This window comes from Mobula birostris, chromosome 26, assembly GCF_030028105.1.
Source record: "Mobula birostris isolate sMobBir1 chromosome 26, sMobBir1.hap1, whole genome shotgun sequence".
NCBI classification, from domain to species: domain Eukaryota; kingdom Metazoa; phylum Chordata; class Chondrichthyes; order Myliobatiformes; family Myliobatidae; genus Mobula; species Mobula birostris.
Window position 1 is genome coordinate 27204644 of NC_092395.1, and position 26851 is coordinate 27231494.

General features: G+C 44.3%; 1 protein-coding gene across 1 annotated transcript in view; it reads right to left on the reverse strand.

The window, feature by feature from the left end:
• Nucleotides 1–5024: 5024 nt before the first annotated feature.
• Nucleotides 5025–26851, reverse strand: part of LOC140187990 (uncharacterized) — a 71435-nt gene continuing 49608 nt past the window's right edge. Inside the window, exons 10-14 of the mRNA XM_072243857.1 lie at nt 12697–12842; nt 10019–10213; nt 7532–7703; nt 6794–6835; nt 5025–5658 (exon numbers count right to left, since the gene is read on the reverse strand). Coding sequence (XP_072099958.1) covers nt 5557–5658; nt 6794–6835; nt 7532–7703; nt 10019–10213; nt 12697–12842 — 657 coding nt within the window. The 3' untranslated portion in view covers nt 5025–5556. The remainder of the gene's footprint in view (nt 5659–6793; nt 6836–7531; nt 7704–10018; nt 10214–12696; nt 12843–26851) is intronic.

The window sequence follows — 26851 nt, forward strand, 5'->3', positions numbered from 1 at the left end:
ATTTAAGCCAGACAGTTGAATTGTTCTAGGAATTGGATAAGTTGTTCAAGATAAAGTAAATGTCAGGGTAACAGAAGCTACACCAACTGGATTATTCTTCCAAACTGTATGGGGTTAATAGACCAAGTTGCCTCCTTTGTGCTATAAACAATTCTCTAATTCAAGGTTTGCTCTAGTAATCAACTTTATTGTATATATGTTTGTAAAATGTTTTTTTTTATACGATCTCTTAATTTTTACCTTGCCTACTCTGGCTTAATATTTTGTAAAATAGAAACAAAGTTAATTTCATTTTGTACAAAAATACTTACTCAGTTTCATCAGTTCCAAATCCACGCAGGCAGACTACATTAAGCTGCTCATCTGATGATAAAGCTAGTCACATCCTACCCAAGGCACTTGATTGATACCTGGTTTCAGTGCTGAGTGATGGTAGAGAGTCTCGGACCAGGGGTACAACCTCACTATAGGAGGGTGTCCTTTTAGAATAGAGATGAGAAGGAATTTCTTTAGCCGGAGGGTGGTGATGCTGTGGCGGCCAAGTCATTGGCTATATTTAAAGCAGAGATTGATGGGTTATTGATTAGAAAGGGCGTTGATGGTTCTGGAGAAAAGGCAGAGTGCTCAGTTCTGGTCACCTCACTACAGGAAGGACGTGGAAACCATAGAAGAGGAGATTTAAAGGATGTTGCCTGGTTTGGTGAGCATGCCTTATGAGAATAGGTTGAGTGAACTCAGCCTTTTTTCCTTGGAGCAACAGAGGATGAGAGGTGACCTGATAGAGGTGTACAAGATAATGAGAGGCATTGATCGTGTAGATAGTCCGAGGCTTTTTCCCCCAGTGCTGAAATGGCTAGCACGAGAGGGCACAGTTTTAAGGTGCTTGGAAGTAAGTACAGAGAAGATGTCAGGGGTAAGTTTTTTTTAAATGCAGAGAGTGGTGAGTGCATGGAATGGGCTGCCAGCGACGGTGGTGGAGGCAGATATGATAGGGTCTTTTAAGAGACTCCTGGATGGGTACATGGAGCTCAGAAAAATAGGGGGTTATGGATAACCCTAGGTAATTTGTAAGGTAAGGACATGTTCAGCACAGCTTTGTGGGCCAAAGGGCCTGTATTGTGCTGTAGGTTTTCTATGTTTCTATATAATGGGATTGAGGGAAAATAAATCAGCCTAGTCAGCCTGTCTTGTATAATCAGCCCTTAGATTATAGAATACAGGGAAGGAATCCTGTTATCACCTACCAGCATGCATCACAGCACTGTACCTCCCATTAGTGGAAAATGATGGCAAATTGGTCCCAACTATGAACAAGTTCTAGACTTAACCCCAGGTTTATAAAACAATCATCAGGCCCCATCTTCAGCCCATTTGCAGGGGTGGCCAACTTTTTACATTCCATGCGTCAATTTTTTCACACACGAGTTCAGATGCGATTTTTCCACGCATGAGTTCTATATTAACATATTTCTTACAAGAATTGAATGGGGGTACGAGAGTTGTATGGCGCATCCGAACTCATGAGTGAAAAAATTGATGCATGGAATGTAAAACGTTGGCCACCCCTGATTTATGGGGCCAACAATGAGATTTTAAGTCTAGGAGAGGATTCAATGGGGATTTACTGTAATGGTTGCAGGAATGAGAAGCTAATCACATAGAGACTGCAGAAGCTCTTTTCACTCTACAGCATGGAAGGGTAAAAGAAAATTTAACCAAGGGAGGTTGAAATGAGGAGAAAAGTTTGAGTAAATATGAAGAGACATGTTTCCAGTGCAAAGGAGGGCATGGATTTAAAGAAACTGGCATCAGACCTGGAGGGGACGAAGCAGAGATTTTTCTATGTCTGTGTTATCTGGAAGGTACTGCCTGAAAGGGCTGTGGAAAGTAATTCAACACAACTCCATGAGAGAGAGAAAGGGTAGGGGAAAAAATACCAACAGCTCCCAGCAGAACTATAAATAAGAGATTGAAATAAAGCAGAGAGATGAAATTACACCAGAGAAATACAAAATGGATATTTACATGAAGAAAGAACTTCACAGGACAATGTATGAGATCGGAGTTCTTTCAAAGTGCTGCCACAGACACAATAGACGGAATGGACTCCTCCCAAGACTGTCAGTCTACGATATGGTCTGGTTAATTTACAGGTAAACTCGCCAATGGACAAGAACCTAGCTTTCCTGCATAATAAGACTCCATCACTGCTGGTTACTAAACGATATTAAATATTTGAGATACGAACCATTCAAAAATACAAAGAGTTTTTAAAAAAAATTCATATTGAAACAGGTTAAAGCATTATTTTTACAATAATTGGGTGTTACTGCTATACAAAATCTGTAATAAAATGATTATTTTCACAACAAACCAATGGAATTTGATTAATTTATACAGTCTGAGGTGATGGAATTACACCAGAGAAATATTAGAAAAAGCATTAAAATGGTTCAACATCTCCACAGAGTCTGATTTACAGTATGACTTATCACAAGGATATTTATGCTTGCCATTTTTAACCTGGACAGTAACTAATATTTGCACAGTTACACAAAAAATACACCAAAAATATACTCACTGAAGGTAGCAGGCTCTTCCAGAGATTTTGCTGAGAAACTTGGCATTCAAACATAACACGAGGAGTGAAATTATAGTCCTGATCCATAAATCTCCACAGAAACAAATGGAGCTCGTTCTTTTCTTTGTAGACAAGTTTGTATCAGTATAACATTTTAGTAATTGCCTAACAAACTCCGACTCTCCAAATAATGTTATCAAATTTTGATTATTGGATATTCAATTTTTTTTCTTTTTCTTTTCTCCCTCCTTTCCCTCTGTTTTACTTTCATGGCTTTGATTTAACTGAGATGTGTGGTTTAGACGCTGCAGTATTCACCAATGATAGTCTAGTCTGACCGTGCACACAAATCCCAAGCTGCCCACAGACAGCCCTGTATTTAAATAATTAAATATGTACTCAATTAGAATGGAAAATCCCATAGAAAATGTGTGCAGACAAACAAAAAACAAACTGCTTGCTACTGACCCCCAAAATCCAGCCCAGTATTTTGGGAGTTTAAATGAACATATATTATTTCACTCCTATTTGCCATTAATTTTGTATAGAAACTGTCAAAACTTAAAAACCTTAGTTCTCTGAATTAACACGTACCTAACAGTGAGAACCGCCCTTTCCAATTGCCCAGACCCTCTGATTCCATGCAAGACAAATCAGCGAATAACCCATAAATGTAAACAAGGCCCTCTAGTTGAAGTAAAGATGGCAATGTTCAGAGTAAATTACTTGATACTGTTGACTTATTTAAACACATAATTACTTCTGAATTTGCAGATTTCAGTGCTGCTAAAGTGTAAATAATCATGAAGCGCAAACAAAACTAGAGATGCAATTAAAAAAAAATTCGATAAAAATAGTCCTGTATCACTGGCAAGTTTGACGAAGCTGTTCCATTTGGATAGACTCGGGGCGAGAGGACTGGAACATTACAAGTCGCCAGGCACCTGGACTGATCACGGGTTTCCCTCTCCACTAGCCCAAAGTTCTGACCTTGTGACTGATTTCTTTAGACCCCAGATTCCGTCCACTCACCACTGGAACATGGACTGCTGGTTGGCACTGCCCCACGTTTGGGTCACTTTTCCGGTATTCAATAATTCCATTTAGAGAAAATGGTGGCGCAGTGACATCAGCGCCGGACTCCGGAGCGAAGGTTCCCGAGTTCGAATCCAGTCGGGCCGCACCCGGGCACGCTTTCCATCCGTGCCAGGTTGAGTGTCGAGCTCACAACTCGGCCTCATAAAAAAAACACTGCGCTGTGAGAAGGACGTGGGGGACCACTCACAGGATCTTTCCTCCAAGACAACCACTTGAAAACGTGGTCGCCGAGGCTCTGCCAGAGTATGGCACACACAAAAAAAAGAGAAAATTGGGGACATTAGAGTCCAGTACGAACCTCATTCACACCCCGCCCCCCCATTACTCCATTGTATCTGTTTCTCTACTTCCATTTATCATTCACCTGTCACACTCTCCTTCTCACCTCCCTTACCTGCCATTACCTGCCTGTCATCTTTCACCCCGCCTCAGTACACCAATCACGTCAGACCCTTGTCTCACCATTCTCCTTCGCTTTATACTGGCTATCACCGCTCTCCACTCTGTCCTGATGCAAGGTTTTAACCTGAAATACCAACAATTGCTTTCTTCCCACAGGTACACAGAGTTCCTCCAGCAGATTATTTATCCAGATTCCATTATCTGTGGTCCCTAGTATCTTGTATTCTCCACTCCTTCCACCCCTCTCCCTGGACACCAACTCTAAACTGCACCACTTATAACCTCGGCATTCTACCATTTGCAAGTCAACCTTCTAAACCTTCACTTGTTCAATCACCTCCAGAAAATTACAGTAGCTGCTTCAGCCAAGGGCCGTTGAAAAGATTTCCTCTTCAGATTCAATTTTTGCATTCTTTTCCTGGTCGCATTCCCTTGAACTACTCTCCACAAACGAGTTCATCCAAAACCTTCTGCCCCATAGCCCTTCTCACATGCTCTTGTTCGTCCATCACCCATTGATCTCAGAGACCTGCCAGGCAACTCTTGAAATTTCAGATATCCTCATGTCCCCCACATCTCTCCATCTCTGCAATGTTCTCCAGTTCTACAATTCCCTAGGATCCTCCAAATGGCCTCTTTGCATCTTTGATTTCCATCCCTCCATCACTGGCAATGGCTTTGGCTGCTGATGTCCTGATCTCTGGAATTCTCTCCCTTAACTTCCCCATTTCTCTTTCTCCCCTCCCCTCGCCCTTCATGGTATTCCACAAACCCGACTTCTTGGACCTTTTGGTCACCATTCTCCCATGGCTCAGCTTCAAGTTTAGTTTGATAGGGCTCCTTAGAATATTTCAAATTATATCATAAAGTGGTTTCTAAATGCAGTTTTCTTCCTGGACCTGGGAACAAAGTTAAGATAAAAAAAAATCCTTTTGGTCATGGATTATCATCAACCTAAAATAACTTTATTTTAGGCTTCCGGTATCTGCAGTTGTTTTACTTTTTAAATTTTCATTTACTGTAACATCCTGACTGACTACAGTCATTCACATGGTTGTGGATACATTCTACGTCCCATTCAGATTCCTTCCACAGACCACATGACGTGAATTAACTTCTCTCATTGTTTGATGCCATGGATTGGCTCCTTTCCCCAGATATCAACCATTGGTTAACTAATTAACTATATATTGAACATCAGACATAAATGCTTGTCCACACGTATTTAGAACAAAATATCCAGTGAAGTAACATAGGAACAGAAGTCACAGGGGATCTTCTCCAGACTAATACTGGAGCTGAGGGCTTGGCAGTATTCAAACTCACTGTGATCCAGATTATGATACTGGCATTCCAGTCCATGGGGGAGCTTCCAACTGGAGTTTGGAATGTTCAATAATGACCGCAGTTTATTCTCAGTTTTCGTGTTCGGCTGGGTGGGGGAGGGGAGGAAGGATCGGTATCCACGCTCGGCCTTACTCTCGCTGACGGTCATAATCGTTGACCATCTGCTTGATGTGGGACAGCTTGCTCTTCAGTTGCTTGCTCCTCTGCCGCTTACTCTGGTAGTCGGAGGTCTGAAAGCAACACGAGCCACAGAGGTTACAACATTCGCCCAGCACGCAGTTTTGCTAACTCCCCCCGGACGGTCTCAAGCTTGGCTGTGAGAGGAGGAGGATTGGGCATGGAGGGCTAACAACCACAGTCTGTAAAACCCCAGAGCTACAAAAACACCAACAGAAGCTCCAAAGAGCCCATTCCCGGGAGAGGAAGGATCTAGAAGATGGGCTAAGCCTGGAAGACTTGCTCAGAACAGAAGACTCTGGCGAGCTGCTGTTGGCAGTGGGGGAGGTGGGCTTAACTAACTAATACAGTTTTGTTCTGCCTTTGCTATTTTCTTTGTCAAGAGAAGGATGTCAAAACTGGAGAACAAAGCACCTTTCGTTCTGGCACAAAATTCCAACACCAGACACACTCAGGGCAGGTAAAGTATGGATGGGACAGAGAGTAAAGCTCCCCTTCCACAGTCCCATCACTCATTTGCAGGGCATTTGGCTGGACAGAGAGAGAGAGGTCTTTTTCCCCAGTTACACACAGGGTAAAACTCCTTTATTGTCCAGTCAAATATTTCCAGAAGAGACAGCACAATTAGATTTCTGGATTTGTAGTCGAGGAAGGGAGGAAGGGAGGAAGGGAGGAAGGGAGGAAGGGAGGAAGGGAGGAAGGGAGGAAGGGAGGAAGGGAGGAAGGGAGGAAGGGAGGGAGGGAGGGAGGGAGGGAGGGAGGGAGGGAGGGAGGGAGGGAGGGAGGGAGGGAGCAATCTTGTCACATTAAAGAGTTAAAAGATTTTGTTTTTCTGCTGTTTGTTGATAGATACATGTTTTTTCTCAGAACTTCACTCCTGTGAATAATGAGAGAGATTTAATATCTCACCTCAGTGCTACACTCCCTCAGTACAGCACTGGTTTGTCAGCCAGGACTTTAGTCTGCAAGTCTAGAGTACTGACTTACTGTAGAATGCTACCGAATGTGTCATACAGAATCTTTTAAGTGCAAACCAGCCATTGCCCCCAGGGTTCTGTAATGCATAAAGCACAGAAACAGCAGACTGAGCTATATATGAGAGAGGAGTCTTTACTGGGATCACAACAGGATCTGACATGGCTGCAGATTAATCTGTTGATTGTACACTGATTACAGTAACTCACTCACCTGTTTAAAATCCTTTAACCTGTTGTATTCCTCGGCAACTCCCTGAAACAAAATAAAACACAACAGATGAAGATTAGCTTGATTTGTCACACGTACATCAAAACATACAATGAAATGTACCATTCTGTGTCACTGGCCGAGGGAGTGAAAGGTTGGTTATGGCTGGGTGTGATTAGGTGGGCTGCACTGTCCTGAATGTTCCTGAGCTACACTCATTAAGGCAAGTGCAGAATACACCATTACACTGACCTCCAAAGGGTGCTTGGTGCTGTAATATAGGACACAATGTCATACGTTGGGTAACGGGAGCTGGGTTAAATGGAGGAAGCCCCATCCATTTAAAATATATCAGGCTTTTGATACAAACAGGCTCGCAATTATCTCACCAAATAAGCACCCAGCTACCTCCATCACAAACCCAGTGTCCCACTGAAAACCAGAATAAGGACAGAAGACGAAGTAAAAACAGGATTTGTTTTGAGTTCCTTGGGGCCTGGATCTGGATTTGTAGGTGCCTCAGTTTGTGGCCAGCATTTATACTGTAGCTCCATTACCCCACTGCCAAGCTGAGGCAGGGGGTGTGCACGCAATAGCTCAAGTTGAGGCAAACAAGGGATGTGGAGTTAGTAAAGGAAAATGGCCCTGGATCAAAACAAAAACGGGAGACGATCCTACTGAATGGTGGAGCTGTTTCTTATGGTCTGATGACATTGGGGAGGACATGAGGTGCTTCCATACCTGGTAGTTGGGGTCATCTTCGGTCAAGACATCTAGTCGTTTATTCAGGTAATTAATCTGGTTGTTGACTTCGTTCATTTCGGCACAAAGTTGTTTATATTCCTGATGGTCAGCTTCGAATTCGTGCTTGTATTCCTGCCGTATGGGGTTAGAGGTGATGGGCGGGTACAAGCTGATAAGATAAGGAAGGGCAGGGTTAGTGCACGACTCGTTCTTCATCTCATGCTCCCTGGAGGGTCAAGGCTGAATCTTATTAAAGGTTTGTGTTTGTACCCGATTCCAAGGGATCGGGGGTAGCTGACTGAGGAGTGGAGGATGCCTTTGCAAGAATTCTTTCACTGAGGGAGTCTCATGGTGCACCAGGTTGACAGAGTGAGGTCTCGGTCCAATGGCGAGGATGTCCAAGGTAGTCCGAGACCAGGCTCTCTACCAGAATTAGCACAGTGCATGCTCACAAACAGGGATAGATATACTCTGCCTCAATAACCCCTCCTCTTGTTACCTTTCCCCTAACCGTACCTCCCTTAGCTTCCCCTTTCCCTCAATCTCTCCAGTTCTCAATTCCCCCTCTCCTCACTCAGCCCTTCCTTTATGAATGGTTTCCTTTGTGATTACACTGTGTGTCAGAGCTGCCTTGCTGCAGAGACGCTGTATCGGTCCCCTGTTTAACCTCACATTTTAGAAGCAGCTTCTTCTTTTCTGCCTTCAGATTTCCGAACAGTCCACGAGCCTGTGGACACTACCACATTATTCCTCTTTTGCATTGTGAAAAAGATGATAATCTTTATGTTTTGCACCGTCCTGCTGCCTCAAAATAACAAACTTCACGCCATACAGTACGTCGGTTATAAATAAACCCGATTCGGATTCAATACAAGATATTGGATCACAGAGCCAAAAGGCAAGGACACGGGCACTTTTGCTCACTGAGTCCACAGCAAGCATGAAGTGCCCATTAACATTAAGCTTCCACTTACTTCTAAAGTAAGGACATGTTCAGCACAGCATCGTGGGCCGAAGGGCCTGTATTGTGCTGTAGATTTTTCTATGTTTCTAGTCTCAGCCCCAGTAGCCCATTCGGCCCCTTAAGCTTGTTATGGTTGAACACTGGCCTTAACTCAGGTTGTTGAACTCCTGCATTTCCTCAGCAATCTGAATTTTATTGCTCTCAGTCACAGTCATCTTCATCATGACTGACACGTCATGAAACTTGTTGTATTGCAACAGCAGTACAGTGCAACACAAAAGTTACAAATCAAGTTATTAAAATAAATAATGGAAAAGAACAATAAGATAGTGAGGTAGTGTTCACATCTACACCTAGCATCTGTGAGCCCACAACCCTGTGAGGGAGATTTCTAAACCTCACAACCCTCCGAGTAAACAAGTATCTCTTCATCTCAATACTAAATCAGCAGCTCCCTAACTGGAGACTGGTTGTAACCTCTACATTCAGCACCTACCCTATCAGACCTCCAGAGAAACACACACAGAATGCTAGAGGAACTCAACAGGCCCGGCAGCATCTTTGGAAATGAATAAACAGTTGATGTTTCAGGATGAGATCCTCCTTCAGGACTGGAAAGGGAGGGGGACGACGCCGGAATAAAAAGGTTGGGAGGTAGGGAAGGAGGACTAGCTAGAAGATGATAGGTGAAACCAGGTGGGTGGGACAGGTGAAAGGCTGGAGCAGAAGGAATTTGATAGGAGAGAAGAGTGGACCGTGGAAGAAAGGGAAGGAGGTGGGGCACTGGGTGGAGGTGACAGGCAGGTGTGGAGAAGAGGTAAGAGGCCAGAATGGGGATTAGAAGAGGGAAGAGTGATGGAAATCTTTATTGGAAGGAGAAATTGATGTTCATGTCATCAGGTAGAAGGCTACCCAGCTGGAATATGAGGTGTTCCTCCAGCCCAACTGGCCTCACCGCGGCAAAAGGGGAGGCCTGGAACTGGCATGTCAGAATGGGAATGGAGATAGGATTGAAAATGAACGACCACTAGGAAATTCTGCTCTTGCCAGGTGGAGCAGAGGTGCTCGACAAAGCGAACCCCAATTTACGTCTGGTTTTACCAAAGTAGAGGAGATGGTATTGGAAGAACCGGATACAGTAGACAACCACACCGGTCTGGAGGTGAAGTGTTGCCCTGTGTCCAAACCCCCCTCCTCTCCTTGGACACACAGCTCTAGTTTTCTGCCTGCTCTGGATCTTTCCATCTCTGTCAACGAGACATCAACTGGCTCAATTTCAGCTCTCCTCACTTCTCCTCGAAACGTACCCCCTCTGAACACACTGCTCTCCAGGAAAGTCAGCCTTGATTATGGGTTCAAATCCCTGAGTGGGCTCAAACACTTTGACTCTAATCTTTGCTCACCCATGGCTGGGATTGAGGGCAAGCATGATGAACGAGCAGTAGGGAAGGTCTACCAAAGGGCCGCAAGCTTGTTTTTAAGGGTGGAAGGGTAAGTCCACCTTCCTCTGTACTGCTCACCTCTCCCATTCGTCTTCATCCATGTCTTCACCAGATTCTGCTCCTGTTGTGTAATCTGTCTCATACTGAGACTCCTCCATTTCCGATCTGCGTCGTCTTCTCTTCCCCTTCCTCCGACCAGCTGGAGGCTTCCTCAACATGTCTTCCGATGGAGTAGAGTTGAAGTTCCTCGAGGGGCAAGAGGCAGGCCAGTTCCTGGCAACAGAACACACAGAGACCAATCACACCATCTTCAGAAACCCAGGATAAAGAATCTGACTGAATCTACTCCAGATACATCCTTTTTTTTCCCTCCTTCTTCAGGGTTGACTACCACTGAAGATTCTAATTAACCCCATTAGATTGTCACTACAAGAACTCACAAATCCTTATACACTGTCAATGAAATTGAGGTACCAATTATATGCTTGCACCAAGAATGCATTCACAAAGTTGAATACACACTGTTTAGGATAGCCTCAAGATAACTTGATCAGAAGTAACTTCTTGTGTCCATTTAATGGGTTAGCATTATGCCAGTGGGTTGTAACTGAATCTAGCATGTCCCTACATTTCTTATGGATATCACTGTTCCTTCCGATCCAGCATCATTGGCTCTTTGTTTTCAGCTTTATTTCAATCTCTATTCTATAGTTATTCTGGGAGTTCTTGGTTTAATTTCCCCACCCTATCTCCCTCGTGGCAATGAGCATTTACTGGGGTTGCAACATTTCCGTTATAAAGATCTCCCTTTTCCAAGTACCATGCTGTGACCTCTATTTACCTTCTGAAATTTGGCTTTCTCTATGAGTTGAGTAAAACAACACAGGTCCTTTGGCCCACCAAGCACTGTCTGTACTAATCCCAATTATTAGCAGTTGCCCTTTGCCTTCTACATTGGTGATTCAGGTCCAGATACTTATGCAAATGCTATGAAAATACCTGCCTCCATCACCCTCTCTGGAAGTGCCTTAACAGACTTAGGACTGGTGTAGGTCGTTCAAAGGTGTCACTAAGCAAGTGGGGATATACAACCAGCCCGATAACTTGTGAATGTGGAACTGAGCCACAAACTATGCAACATCTCCTGCAATGCCCATCGCTAGAAGAACCTTGTACTGTTGCAGATCTTGCCGAGTTCAACAACAAGGCACAGAACTTTGTCCAGTTCTGGCTGGGCCGTGTATAGACTGCCCATGGACACGATAAGAAGAAGACCCTGTCATGGGCAATTTTTCTTGGAAGGGCCCGTAATTTCTTGCAGATATTATGATTACTATTCTTCTGAGGTCTCCCCATTAATACTTGCTCCATTTGACTCACGTCCGACCCCATCTCCTGTAAAAGTGTCATTCCCTTTTCACGGTCTCATTGTCTCCACCGCACCTGTTCCCAAGTTGAGGCTTTCCTTTCCAGGACATCAGAGACATCCTCATTCTTCAAAGAATGAGGTGTCCCTTCCTTCACCACTGATGCTGCCCTCACCCACATCTCCTCCATTCCCTGGACATCCGCACTCACCCCATCTTCTAGAAGCCATAATAGGGATAAAATTCCTCTTGTCCTCACCTACCACCCCATGAGCCCTACATCCAACACATCATTCTTTGCAATATTTGCCATCTTCAATGGGATCCTACCATCTAACACATCTTTACCACCTCCACCCACTCTCTGCTGCCTGCTGGGAAGGCTCCCCTCGTGATTACCTTGTCCATTCCTCACGATGTGATGATCTCACAATCCCTCCCTACCAATCTCTCTCTTGGCACCTATCTCTCCTTCCTCACCTCCATTCTGGGCCCAAATAGTCCTTCCATGTGTGGCAACACTTCATCTGTGAATCTTTTGGGGTTATCTACCATATCTCATGCTCTTGATTGGGCCTCCTCTACATTGGTGAGACCCAAAGGTAGACTGGGGGACTGCTTTGTTAAGCACCTTTTCTTCATCCGCAAAATACAGAATTTCCCTGTGGCCGACCATTTCAATTCCAATCCCCATTCCCATCCTGACATGTTGGTCCATAGCTTCTCTCAGCTTGGAGCAGTAGCTTCTTATATTCTATCTAGACAGCCTCCAACCTGACAACATGAAAATTGATTTCTCCAAATTCCAGTAATTTTTTCCGCCTCTCCCTTCCCTTTCTTTCCCAACTCTGGCACCCCCCTTACCTCCTCTCCTCACTTGCCCAACACCTCCCCCTGGTGCCCCTCCTCCTTCACTTTCTCCCATGGTCCACCACTTTCTTCTATCACACTCCTCCTTCTCCAGCCCTTTACCTTTTCCACCTATCACCTCCCCAGCTTCTTACTTCATCCTTCTTCCCCCACCCACCTGGCTTCACCTATCTTGCTTGTACTCCTTCCCCTTCCCCTGCCTTCTTATTCTAGCATCTTCCCCCTTCCTCTTCTGCCTCGATGAAGGGTCTCGGCCCGAAATGTCGGCGGTTCATTCATTTTCGTAGATGCTACCTGACCTTCTGAGTTGCTCCAGCATTTTGTATGTACTGCTCAGAATCTCCTCCCCCTCCATCTCATTACTCATCACTATCCCAGTCTGGATTTGAACAGTTGAAGCTTCCTATCATCAATACTTTGTACCTTAATCATATCTCCAGCATTTCCATGCAAGTTCTTGATATGCTTCCCACTACTCATCAGCCTGTAAAACAGTCCCCATGGTGTAATCACACTTACGGACTATCACTTTGTCTCTCCAAGGTGTACGTGGTTGGTTGTGAGTTATAATCTGTGGCACTCATTACATTGATTCCATTGGCTGGTTTATCAGAGAACTGAAGTGTCTCATTATCATCATTAATTTCCGCTGGAACCGTCTTCACCTGAAACGATCAGAAAATGTAAAGGGGTCAGCACCTTGCCTCATCACAACATCATCTGTTTACCTTAGGGGCTGGTCTGGTGCCGCATGGCTGGGGTGAACTCTGAAGAGGTTGGGAAATACTGTACACAAAGACAAAAGCGGCAGTCTGACCGGTTTGGACTGGGTGCAAGATTATAAAGGGGCAAATGAGATTATATTAGACAGGACATTAAAAGGTGCAGAAATTAGGAATGATTGGAGCGTCATATAAATTGCATGTGGGGATTGAGAGGAAATTGGGTTTGACTGGTGGGAGATAGCTTCAGAAAAGGGAAAATAAGAGGTCGGAAAAGGCCTGTTCTTGCATTATAAAAAACTACAGCTAATACTTTGCCTCAAACTTCATTTCCCAACACTATCCCTACTTGACTCCCCCAATGTCCAGAACTGATCTGTTTTGATCCCTGTTTGAGCCTTCACAGACTTCCAGGGTTGAGAGTTGCAAAGAATCACCACCCTCTGTATGCCAGATGAAGAGAAATTTCTTTACTCAATTTTTCTGAAACTGTGACCCTAGTTCTAAATTTGGCAACCATGAGAAAAGTATTTCCTGCTTCTCACCTGCTTATGTTCTTTAAGTAACTTCTAAGTTTTGATGAGATTGTCTCTCATTCTTCTAAAATCTAGAGAAGATGATGCCAATTTATTCAACCTCTCCTCATACAGCAAACCTGCCCTCCCTGAACCCAGTCCAGTGAATATTTACTGTATATTTTCTGGGTCAAGTGTATTCCTGTACATTTAATTTCAGCAATGATATCACCAAAACCCTGTACAATTGCAGTAAGATTTGCTTATCATTTGTCATCCTAAATGCTTGTCGCAACTAAATGTTGCCTTCAGTGATTTGTGTACAAGGACATCTAGGTACCTTTGAACATCACCACTACTCAATCTCTCATCGTTTGACAAATACTCCACTTTTCAATCATGTGCACCATAGGAGATATCTCCATAGGTTTCCCCATTATACCTACATCCTGCCATGTTCTTAACCATATCCTGCCATGTTCTTAACCACTCACTCTGCTGATCCATATCATCTTGAAATCACTTTATATCCCCCCTGCGCAAAACTCTACCTTCGTTCATATTGTTAGCAAAGTTGGAAATATGATATTTGGTTCCCGTGTGGCACCTCAGCATGCGAACCTGGGAAAGATCTGCTCATTCCCACTGTCTGCTTTCGATCCAATAACTAATTCTTAATCCACGTTAGTACATTAACCTCCCAACCTGACCTTCTCAACCAGTCTCCTGTGTGGGACCTCATCAAAAGCCTTCTGAAACATCATACATACTAGATCTTTCTTATCTATTTTAACCAGACACAACCTCAAAAGAAAAACACTCCATCAGATTAATCAAACAATTTTTCCTTCATCCATCAACCACCAACATACAGGTTTCCCCTGCCATCCAAAGGTAGAGCGTTCCTATGAAACAGTTTGTAAGCCAAAATGTCGTAAAGCGAAGAAGCAATTACCATTTATTTATATGGGAAAAATTTGTGAGCATCCACAGACCCAAAAATAACCTACTAAATCATGCCAAATAACACATAAAACCTAAAATAACAGTAACATATAGTAAAAGCAGGAATGATACGATAAATACACAGCCTATATAAAGTAGAATTACATTTCCACAATCATTACTGCACTGTTCTCCGTAGCGAAAATCTCACGCAAGTGCTGTTGGCAAAAACACTGCACAAGCGCTCTCCATTAACCTTTAAGCTATGAAGCTGCCAAATCATACCAAATAACACGTAAAAATACACAGCCGATATAAAGTAGAAATAATGTACATCCAGTGTAGTATCACTTACAGGAATCTGGAAGACAGCGCAGAACACACCGATGGTGGTGTGTTAGACTGAGTCGTCGCAGGTTGGGCTGGTGCAGTGGCCCCCACCCTCCAGGCCACCGACAGATACATTGCCGCAAGGCACACAGGGGTACAGCAGTAGCCGGGAGGTACACAGCACATCTTTAAGAAAAAAGCCGAAATAAACATGCTAATTAATTAGGTGACGCCCGGCACGTAATTGTCAGCCCAGATCAGTACCGATTTCCGATTGCGTCGTCTCTGATCTGGGCCGACAATTACATGTTGGGCGGCATCTAATTAATTAGCTTGTTTATTTCGGCTTTTTTCTTAAAGATGTGCTGTGTGCCTCCCAGCTACCGCTGCATTCTCCGCGAATTGCGGGGTGGTGGGACACTGGGGTGTTATCTTGTCATCTGTTTCCATTAGGGCAGGCAGTTCATCTTCTCCTATGACTGCCTGCCTCGATGTCGAAAGTCGAGGTTCGTCGTCTGTTGCGGCTGATGCGGAAGGCTTGCTTCACTGCTGAGCCTCGCGCATTTTTCTATCATACAGTTCTTCGTAAGGACTCAAACCATCCTGCAAATATCCCGTAAACCTACATACCTTTTCAAAATTAAAGTCGTACTTTATCATTGCAGCGAAAATCTCACGCAGTTGCTTCACGTTCAGTTCCTGGACGACTTCACTTTCGGTCCGTTCGCTACTGCATTTGGTTTTGATTTTTATCCTTTCCTCTTCCAATTGCATCAGCTCTTCATCTATCAGATCTTGGTCATGGGATGCCAAAACCTCTTCAACATCATCTTCGTCAACTTCCACAAGCCAAACTCACTTAGTCCTTACTTTGTTCAGCACGATCGAAACGCTCAATTATGTCTAGTTTTACGCTAAGTGTAACACCCTTACGAGCTCTTTTAGGCTTTTCCGACACCTTAGAACTCATCTTGCAAACGGCTGCTCACAGGCACGTGTCTAAGCAATGCCGCCGAAAACGCAGTTCCGAATCTGGGGGAGGGCGGCTGCTCAGGGCGCGCGCTGATTTTCCCCACGTGCAGATTTTTTTCGTAACAGTGAAAACACCTTCTGAAAGTGAAAACAGGGTACTAACGTAGGTCTTTCGTAACAGTGAGGTTTCGTAAAGCAAACATTCAAAAAGCGGGGGACACCTGTATTTCAAAGATGTGCTGCAAGGGTCACGATGCTTCTGGTAGCAGCATAGCGTGCCCACAGCCTACAAACCCTGCTGTGTTTGCAGTGTGGGAGGAAGCCTACATGGTCACAAGGAGAATGTACAAGCTCCTTGCATATAGGGGCAGGAATCGCACTCTGATTGTTGGCGCTGTAAAGTGTTACCCTAATCGCTATGCTACCCTGTCTCTCTCAGGGGGCATTACGGTAGCATAGAGGCCCGCGCTGTTGGAGTGAGTTTATGGGTAGATGATTCATTTACACTTAAATGATTCTGGCCACCAATCTTCTATTTGACAAAGTACTGTGAATTGAGTTCACAATAATGCATTTCCTAAAAGCTGTGAATATCGGGATACCAGCCAGATGCTGCGGATGGAAGTGTGACGTTTACAGGTAGTTTCAAAGATAGTATTATCTATACTTTATAATATTAATTGTCCTCTACGTTAGCACGTAAAATGCCAAATAAATGTATTCTGGATTTAACTTGCATTCCTAAAGGCTGTGGATACCAACCCAGACATGCTGGCATCAGAAGGAAAGGATGAAGTCAGAAGGTGTGATGTTTGTATGTAGCTTCAAAAGGAAGCATTGTTTATGCATTGTCTATAACTTTTTAAGTAGTGATTGCCTTTGCGTTTAGCATATAAATATCGAGCCCACATTGGGCTAGCAGACCTTTCTACCGAAAGCATCTCCGTCCATATGATGCCTGCTGTACCATGTTGTGTCAAATAAAGAAGTTGCTTTGTATCTACCAGTAACTCTGTCTCTCTGGTAATTTCATCTACGCTACTACAGTGCGACACTATTATAACTCGGAGCGTCAAGAATTGGGAGTTCAATTCTGATGCCACCTGTAAGGATTTTGTCATTTCTTCCTGCGACTGCATGGGTTTCCTCCACATGCTCCGGTTTCCTCCCAAAGACCAAAGCTGTACCTGTTAGAGGGTTAACTGGCCGTTGTAAATTGTACTATGATTAGACTAGGGCTAAATAGAAGGTTGCCTGGCAGTATGGCTCATTAGGCCAGAGGGGTCTGTTCTGCATTGTATCTCTAAATAAATAAATAGAACAAACAACAATTCACCAAGTCTCTACTCAATTCTAGCAGTTTTTAGAAGTATGATAGGATTCAGTAGTGTGGTTCTTTTGTTACATGTTCAATAGCTTCATTTTAAGTTTTCTCTCTTCCTAATTTCTTAAAGAGTGGGGTCATATTTGCTGCTCCTTGACCCACAGGAACATCTGCCATCTCTAAAGCCACCTCCTTCAAACCTTGGGATATCGGGATTTATCAGGTTTTGAACTCAATATCTTCTCTGGTACCATTTTTTTGACCTGAGTTCATCAATCTTGTTAAAGCAGATAAAAACTCATCCTTCATCTATTTTACCACTTGCCTGTTCCTCACTATAAATTCTCCCATATCTGTGCATCTTTCACCTTCACTAGTCTTTATCTTTATTCAATCTTCAACACAGACTGCAGGAGCGTTTGTGTATTCCTCACCAGTATCTGTCATCATTCTTCATGAATTTCTTGGTCCTTCTTTGCTGAGTTCAAAGATGTTTCCAATTGCCGTGCCTACAACTGTTTCTGGCAAGCTAGTAAACCCCTTCTTAGATTTAATATTTTTTTAAATTTCTCTTGTCATGCGGAGATGAATCATTTTTACTTTTGTGTTTTTGTGCCACAACAAGCTTCTGCATTATCTATTTTAAATACTAATCACTGCTGACTGGTGCCATGCATCCTCTCAATCAACCAACTCTTCCCTCATATCTTCTTTACTTCCTTGGTTTACTTTTAAGAACTACATCACTCCTTCCCGAGTGTCAGAGATTGAAGGATGACCTGATGGAACTATGTAAAATTATGACATGCATAGATAGGTGTAGATAGACAGATTAATTGATGTTCCCAGGGTGAAAATGTCAAATATCAGAGACATACATTTATGGTGAGGGGAGGGGGGGGGAATTTAAAGGAGATTTGCAAAGCAAGGCTTTTTTTGATATTAAAAGGTGTTAGGTGCTTAGAATGAGTTGCTGGGGGTTAGAGTAGAAGTAAATACAACAGCAACATTTACGGACACATGAACAGGCAGGGAATAGAAAATATATTAAAAGATCCTACTCCAGTGCTATATTGTTCAAATTTCTATGTTCCAAACTCAACGTAAAGTTTGTTTTTTAATGGTCACTCTTCCCCAAGACTCCTTTATAATCAAGCTGTCAATTACTCTTACTCATGGCACAAAATGGAATCCAAAATAATGTTTTCCCTAGTTAGTTCCTCAGCAAGGATTCATCACCTGCTCCCGTGGCTTCATGTGACCCCAAAAATCAGGGGTGGGGGAGTGGGGGCTAATCGGGTGCTACACCTTGCCCAAGGGTGACCTGCAGGCTAGCGGAGGGAAGGAGTGCCTTACGTCTCACCTCCACCCCGGCACCCTAGCAAATTTAACAGCCGTCTACATTGAAGAGCTCATGGCACGAACAAGAGTGGGATTAGACTGGGTGAGATGTTAAAGGATATGGGGAAGGAGGGAAAGGCAGAATATGACAAGATGGAATATTACAGCAGGGAGAGTGAGGTTATATTGTGTGGGATATTAAAGGATGTGAGGTGTCAGGGAATTGTGAGGGATACCAGAGGGTGCTGCAAATAATGGGAGAGTAGGATTAGGCTATGATTTGTCAGCTCTCCTTCAGACTTCAGTAGGGAGTCAGGCTACAAATTGCATGCAACACTATGAACTATAACTTACACCCACAGCTTTCTGACTTAGAGCAGTGGGGATGGAAAGAAAATGGGAGGGAATTCCAGGTTTAAGACTCCAATAGCTTCAGTTATGTCTGCCAGTAGAGGAGCGTTTGAAACAGACGTTGATCAGGAGGATCGGACTGAAATGCAAAGAGGCTGAAGGATTTTGGGACCATCTAGTGAAGGCAGGCACTGAAATAAATCAATAGAAAAAGAACTTTAACAAAGATGAAGTCTCATTCTAAGTAGAAACTGGAATTTGATTGTAAACAAGGTGAGACAGCAGGAACCTGATTGGCTGAGGACTAACCAATCAGGAGGGACGGACAGATGATAGTAGTTTATATACCACTGTCTAGGCATGTCTAGGCATCTTCCCTGATGAAGATGGCAGAGTCTGTCATCAAAATGTCAGTTAAAATTGATACTTGTACCTGGCTGGAAGCCCAAAAAAGGGTTTATGCGGCTGAGGGGTAAAATTTAAAGTCTACCTTTATTTGTCACATGTACATTGAAACATACAGTAAGGTGTGTCGTTTGTGTCAAATCAAATCAGCGAGGACTGTGCCAGGCAGCCCTCAAATGGTTCCGTGCTTCTGGCACCAGCTCACTAAACATGACCCATACATCGTTGGAATGTGGGGCACCCAGAGAAACCCACATGGTCCCAGGGGAATGCACAATGTCCTTACAGACTGTGATGGGAATCGAACCCCAGTCTTACAGGAGGCACTAACCTCTATTGTACCGTACCACCCAAACGTAGCAGTGGAGGAAATTGCAAGGACAAGGAGGGGAATGGGATGGCTGGAGTTGGCGGCAAGGGTAGGATTTGAAAACAGGATTGGGAATTTTAACTTTGAAGCTTAATAAGTTCTCTTTGTCATTAACATTTTCTCCCCTTGGCTCCAGAATCCTACCAGGATCTGCTTCCAATTACAGACCAACAACAGTAAGTCAACCGAAGCTAATTCCTGTGCATGAATTCCTGCCCAAAGTGCCTATGACAACAGACTACTGTATTTGACTGCATGGTGAATCAATGCCAAGCTCAATCTGCACTTTCAGCCAAGCTTCAGTGGAGGGCGCTCAGCAACAGGGAACATGGCCAATTCCCTTCTTGCACATTCCCAGCAACTCAATGAGACTAGCTGGTTTAATAGAGAATGAAACTGGCTCTATCCCCACAGATACATTAACTAGGTCAACCATGGGGGAAGTTTTCATTCCACAATAAATTAAGCTATTATTCATTGGCATGGACGGGGTTTGTTCTGTGAAGGATTAGTTAGTGTAAGTATACAAATTAGGAGTAGGCCACTCTGCCCCTCAAGCCTGGCTAACCATTTAATAAGTTCACACTGGAATGTGACCTCAACATGACGGTCCTATCTACTTGGGTAACTTTTCACCACGTGCGTGTCAAGGATCCTGATGCAGTCTCTACAAAACATCAACCAATCTTTTGCATCCGGCATTTTGACTCTCGCATCTACTATCTTTTGTGTCTCCAAGAATTTAACTTTCTTCTGTTTTAAAGCTCTGTTTGTGCAAATGCCTGAATCTGAGTAAGCAGGCAACAAGGCAGCCCCAACAACAGCGAGGGTCAAACTGTCCCGGGCCATCAGAGAGGCAAAGCGTGCACACGCCCAGCGAATCCGCAGTCACTTCCAGAACAGCGGCGACACACGGCACATGTGGAAGGGCCTTCAGAACATCTCCAATTACAAGACACCACCACCTGCCTGTGCTGGTGATGCCTCCCTCCCAGATGCGTTGAATAACTTCTACGCTCATTTTGAGGCAGAAGAAGACGTGGCGGTGAGGAAGACCACCCCTCCTCCAAATGACCAGGTGCTGTGTCTTACTGTGGCCGATGTGAGGAGAACCCTGTGCAGGGTCAACCCACGGAAGGCTGATGGACCAGACAATATTCCTGGCAGAGTGGTCAGAGGATGTGCAGACCAGCTGGCAGATGTTCTCAGTGACATCTTCAACATCTCCCTGAGCAGTGCCATCGTTCCTATGTGCTTCAAGGCTGTCACCATCGTCCCTGTGCCGAAGAAGTCTTCAGTGTCCTGCCTCAACGACTACTGTCCCATTGCACTCACATCCATCATCATGAAGTGTTTTGAGAGGCTCGTCATGAGGCACATCAAGACCCTGCTGCCCCCCTCACTGGACCCCCTGCAGTTCACATACCGTCCCAACTGTTCAACAGATGACGCCATTGCCATCACCCTCCACCTGGCCCCAACCCACATGGACAAAAAAGACACGTACGTTCAAATGCTGTTCATAGATTTCAGTTCAGCATTCAACACAATCATTCCTCAGCACCTACTGGAAAGCTGAAACTGCTGGGCCTGAACACCTCCCTCTGCAACTGGATCCTAGACTTCCTGACTGGGAGACCTCAGTCAGTCTGGATTGGAAGCAGCATCTCCAACACCATCACTCTGAGCACGGGGGCCCCCCAGGGCTGTGTGCTCAGTCCACTGCTGTTCACTCTGCTGACCCATGACTGTGCTGCAACACACAGCTCGAACCACATCATCAAGATCGCCGATGACACGACCGTGGTGGGTCTCATCAGCAAGAATGATGAGTCAGCATACAGAGAGGAGGTGCAGCGGCTAACGGACTGGTGCAGAGACAACAACCTGTCTCTGAATGTGAACAAAACAGAGATGGTTGTTGACTTCAGGAGGACACGGAGCGACCACTCTCTGCTGAACATCGACGACTCCTCTGTAGAGATTGTTAAAAGCACCAAGTTTCTTGATGCTCACCTGGCGGAGGATCTCACCTGGTCCCTCAACACCAGCTCCATAGCAAAGAAACCCCAGCAGCATCTCTACTTTCTGTGAAGACTGAGAAAAGTCCATCTTCCCGCCCCCCCCCCCCCCCATCCTCACCACATTCTACAGGGGTTGTATTGAGAGCATCCTGAGCAGCTGCATCACTGCCTGGTTCGGAAATTGCACCGTCTCAGATCGCAAGACCCTGCAGCGGATAGTGAGGTCAGCTGAGAAGATCATTGGGGTCTCTCTTCCCGCCATTACAGACGTTTACACCACACGCTGCATCCGTAGAGCAAACAGCATTATGAAGGACCCCATGCACCCCTTATACAAACTCTTCTCCCTCCTGCCATCTGGCAAAAGGCACTGAAGCATTCAGGCTCTCACGACCAGACTATGTAACAGTTTCTTCCCCCAAGCCATCAGACTCCTCAATACCCAGAGCCTGGCTTGACACCAACTTACTGCCCTCTACTGGTGCCTATTGTCTTGTTTATTATTTATTGTAATGCCTGCACTGTTTTGTGCACTTTATGCAGTCCTGGGTAGGTCTGTAGTCTAGTGTAGATTTTGTGTTGTTTTTTACGTAGTTCAGTGTAGTTTTTGTATTGTTCATTTAGCACCATGGTCCTGAAAAACGTTGTCTTGTTTTTACTGTGTACTGTACCAGCAGATATGGTCAAAATGACAATAAAAAGTGACTTGACTTCACTCGACTCTACGACTTCTCACCTATCCGCCATACTGCCCTCACCCCGATTTCCCCAAACAACATGGCTGGAGTGTCACCCCACCTTCTTCCCATATTCCTCCACCTCACTTTCCCTACCTCCATCTTCCCCATATCCCCCTTTCCTTCCTGCATACCACACTTTCCTTTTTATCTTCCAATCAGTTGTAAGTCTCTGTTAGCATAGTCTCTGCAAGCAATTAACTCCATGAATGAAAATTTCCCTGAAGGGAAGGGACAGGAGAAGACTGAATGGACTCTCAATCATTCACATATGACCCATTTTAGCCCATTGTACTGTCTCTCAAAGCAAGCTTACCGTTCCCCCACGGGCTGCCCTACAACATTCTCCCTCACACACACAGAAACTCCCTTCAGGTTTGCCTTGGACTAGAGGTAACTTACAGTGACCAATTGAACTGCCAAACCATGTCTTTGGGATACGTGAGGAAACAGGAGCATTTTTCGACGGGGAAGTATTTATGATCACAGAGAGAATGTCCAAACTCCATACAGTCAGCCTCAGAAGTCGGGATTGAACGCAAGCCACTAAAACTGTTGAGACAACAGCTCCACCTCCTGTGTCACTGTGAACCCCCTCTATTCAAATAGATCTATTCAGCTTCAGTCTGAATTCTGAATCCTTCTGTAACATTACAAAACAAAATCGTCTGTCCTTGCCACGTGTCCCCAGTGACTGGACTTGAGAACGCTCAGAGATTTCTAATTCTCTGTGTGAAAGGACTGTCCAAGATCCCACTTCAGACTCTTAACCGTTAAGCTGTCAGTGTCCAGCTGAAGTTCTTTAGCACTGGGATATCAACAGTTTATGTGGGGAACTTATCCATTGGACAGCCAACTCCACCCACTTACAGCCCATACGCAGGTGAAGTTCTCATCAATGCCTTCGTCATTAGACTCGAATCTTCCAACCCACTATTCATTTTATGCATCTAATGCTCACTTCTCATTCCAATCAATGCTGATCCACACTGTCTCTCAGCCCACACTCAGTAGCTACTTAAAAACCTGAGCATTTGACCATGATTTTGCTCACGCATCCCAACATTTCATAAGAAGATCTTAATATAGAGGCCTCATACCAGCAACAAACAGTATCATGCATCATGTTCCAACTCTGCATGTGTCAAATAACAATTCCAAGTATAAAGTATCTTAGGACATCCTGTTACATCAACTGTGCTCGATAAATGTATGTTGTTGTTATCAAGAAACTTCAACCAAAGGTGGGAGGGTTAGCGATTAAATACCCTCAGGGGTGAATAGCAAAAGGACAGAAATAGAGAAAAGAGCTTTCCAAAGTGAATCCACACTGTTTTGCGTGTGGTATTCAACGCCAAGTGATGGATTGCACAGATATAAGCAACTACAGAGGAGTACAGGAGCAAGTGGTTTAAATTAAGAAGGAAGGGATCTCTAGAGAATTCACGTCTCTCCTGCAAGAGTTCAGGACATCCAATAGTAACAATGACATTTTTTAATGAAGAGTTAGTATTTTACACTATTTTACACGTGGTAGGGTCCAACAGACTGCACGATCATAATGACCAGATACTTTGTCTAAATGTTAGTTGAGGAATAACTATCGGCCGGGGCAACACGGGGAGAAATAATAGGCTCTTCTTCAAAATGGCTGCCATATGACCTCTTATGCCCAGCTGAGGGGTCTTTGGCTTTCATCTCTCACCAAGTGTTCACCATCTCCAACAGTGCCTTAGCGGCTCAGTAATGCCACCTGGAATTTCACACTGGATTACAGGCCTCAGGTTTCTGAGTGGGAGCTGCTCAACCGAGCGAGAACCCCTTACTCAACATTCTGCCTGAAGAGGTGAGAATACACTGAGCCACACTTATAATCCCAAAGTACTAGACATCCCAAAGCAAATTGTAAACATGCATATGGGTGAGGGAAAAACTCAAGGCCTGATAAAAATCAGAGGGTCCCAACCTTTTTTTTAATGCTACGGACCCCTACCATTAACCAAGGAATCTGTGGACCCCAGCTTGGGAACCCCTGGTCTTAGGGCTTTGCATCCCAGGGAAAGAATGAGTTAGAATGATAGAGTGTTAATGCACAAGCAGTTTAAACCATTTGCACTGCTCTGTAGGAGCCAATTGAGCTGCGAAAGGTGCCAAGTCTTCCTGAAGCAGAAAAAACTGAAATATGACATCCAAACTAACGAGGCACCCCAGACAGAGGCAGAACCATGCCAAAAAAAATAAAGCAAGCTATTACAGTGTACTGTCTGACATACATGTGACAAATAAAGCTAATAGCTTCATCTCTCTTAGATATACCAACCAACCTCCTCCAGCTACAGATGCTGCCCCTGCACTGTTGACCGGATCTTCAACTAATTAGCTTCAGGCAGCAATTAGATGATAAGGCTCTCTTTGAACATCACCAACAGAAAGTATTAAAACAAACTGCTTCCTGGGGATGCAGAAACAACACGAACTCCCTGTAGAACTTTGCCACAGCAATGCAAGCTGTTCACTACTCTCCTGGTACTGCATGGAGCTCTGGTCTCCTGGGCGCAGGAGACATATTGTTAAACTGGGGAGGGAGCAGAAAAGATTCAGAAAGATGTTACAGGGACTGAGGTCTTGAGCTACAAGGAGAGACTGGGTAGGCTGGGTCTTTTTCCCTGGAGTGCAGGAGGTTGAAAGGTGACCCTTATAAGGTTGGGCACGTGGCCAACTGGTTAAGGCGTTCGTCTAGTGATCTGAAGGTCGCTAGTTCGAGCCTCAGCTGTGGCAGTGTGTTTGTGTCCTTGAGCAAGGCACTTAATCACACATTGCTCTGGTATCTGTGCCAGGAATGGCGCCCTACACAGATTTACATATTGAAATCAAAAGTTTATTGGCCTATCTCTGACTCATGCCTGTTTTCAAACCCCTCCTCCCTTCTGATATCTGTAATACAAACGTATATCTAGTCCTACAAACCTCAGGCATCCTGTACATCTCCCATACTGCACCATTACCTCACCACAGGCAGGCCTGGGTTCAGGTGCCTGGATCAAAGTACAGAATACCTTGTTTTCCTCTTTTTCTTTATAACACTTATTAATTTTTTTTGACTAAGCTTTGGGTCACCTATCTTAACATTTCCTGTATAACTTGCGTAAAACATTATTTGACCATGTGGGGACCCGTGAAGTGCCTCGGACGTTTAGGACCGGAGCACACAGTCTCAGAGTAGAAGAACGTCCCTTTAGGACAGAGACGAGGAGGACTTTCTTTAGCCAGGGGGTGGAGATTCTGTGAAATTCATTGCTGCGGACAGCTGTGGTGAACAAGTCATTGGGTATATCTAAGGCGGAGGTTGATAGGTTCTTGATTAGCAAGAGCATCAAAAGTTGGAACATAAAACAGTGCAATACAGAGGACAGGCCCTTTGACTCACAATGGTGTGCTGAACCAACTACATTAGCAATTAGTTGCAGGGAGGAGGCAGAAGAATGGTGCTGAGAGGAATGATGAATCAGCCATGGTGGAATGGCAGAACAGACTCAATGGGCTGAATGGCCTGGTTCTGCTCTGACGGATTATGGTCTTATATTTAACTGACAGTGCTACTAATACTAAAAGCAAGTTGTTGTGCTGGTAACTCTTAAAGCTGTAGAACCCCTCACCTTCCCTGCAACCAGCAATCAATGGGTTTTCAAACAAATGCCTACTTTCACCCAGTCACCATCACCTCATTTCTGCCTTTCCCAATAATCCAACGTCGTTAATGCTCCTTCACCTACACGTGACCCTTTCCTAACAGAAGCAACCACTGGGCAGCCAGGCACTGCAAACTGTGAATCAGTAGTCAAGCCAATGTTTCCTGCAGTGTTGGAGAGATGCCACACGGAAAGAGGTCAAATTCATTTGAGAACTTAAACAAAGATTTTGACCGCTCCCTCAGTTTCCATGGGCTACTTCGAAAGGGAGTTCTCCTGGTGATCAAACTAACATTTATCCCACGATCAAATCGATTACCTGATCATGAACAGTGCAGTTTGTGAGAACCTTGACGTCCATAAATCGATTGCTACATTTGTAACAAAAATGATTACTATAGTTTATTATTTTAATGACTCCCAAGCACTTTGGACCTTCCGACAAGAAATTTATAGTTGCAAGTCTTTCCTTATTTTCTTTTCCCTATTGCACTTTTAAACAAAGTGAATCATTGAATCAGAACTAGGTTTAACATCACTGACATGTGTCATAAAATTTGTTGTCTTGTGGCAGTGTTACAGGGCAATACATAAAAAGCTATAAATGGCAATAAGAAATATATTTTAAAATATAAATTAAATAAGAGAGCAAAAGTAGTTTGGCCATGTTCATGGGTAGTTTCACTGCCCATTCAGAAATTTGATGGTGGAGGTATTTTGATTTCGCCTGTAGGTACTCACACTGTATGGGTTGGTGGCTGGACTGATTTTAGCAGTGGCACTGAGGCAGGACCATGAGTGAGCAAGCGAAACCAATACAGCAACAACAACCAAGTTAATCAGTAATTCAACCGAAAGCAATTTTATCAAAAAGCAAACAGAGCTTGGTGGCACAATGGAGCAATCATCGAGCATTCCACTGGAAGCTGATAAAACTGGGTGGCAAGAA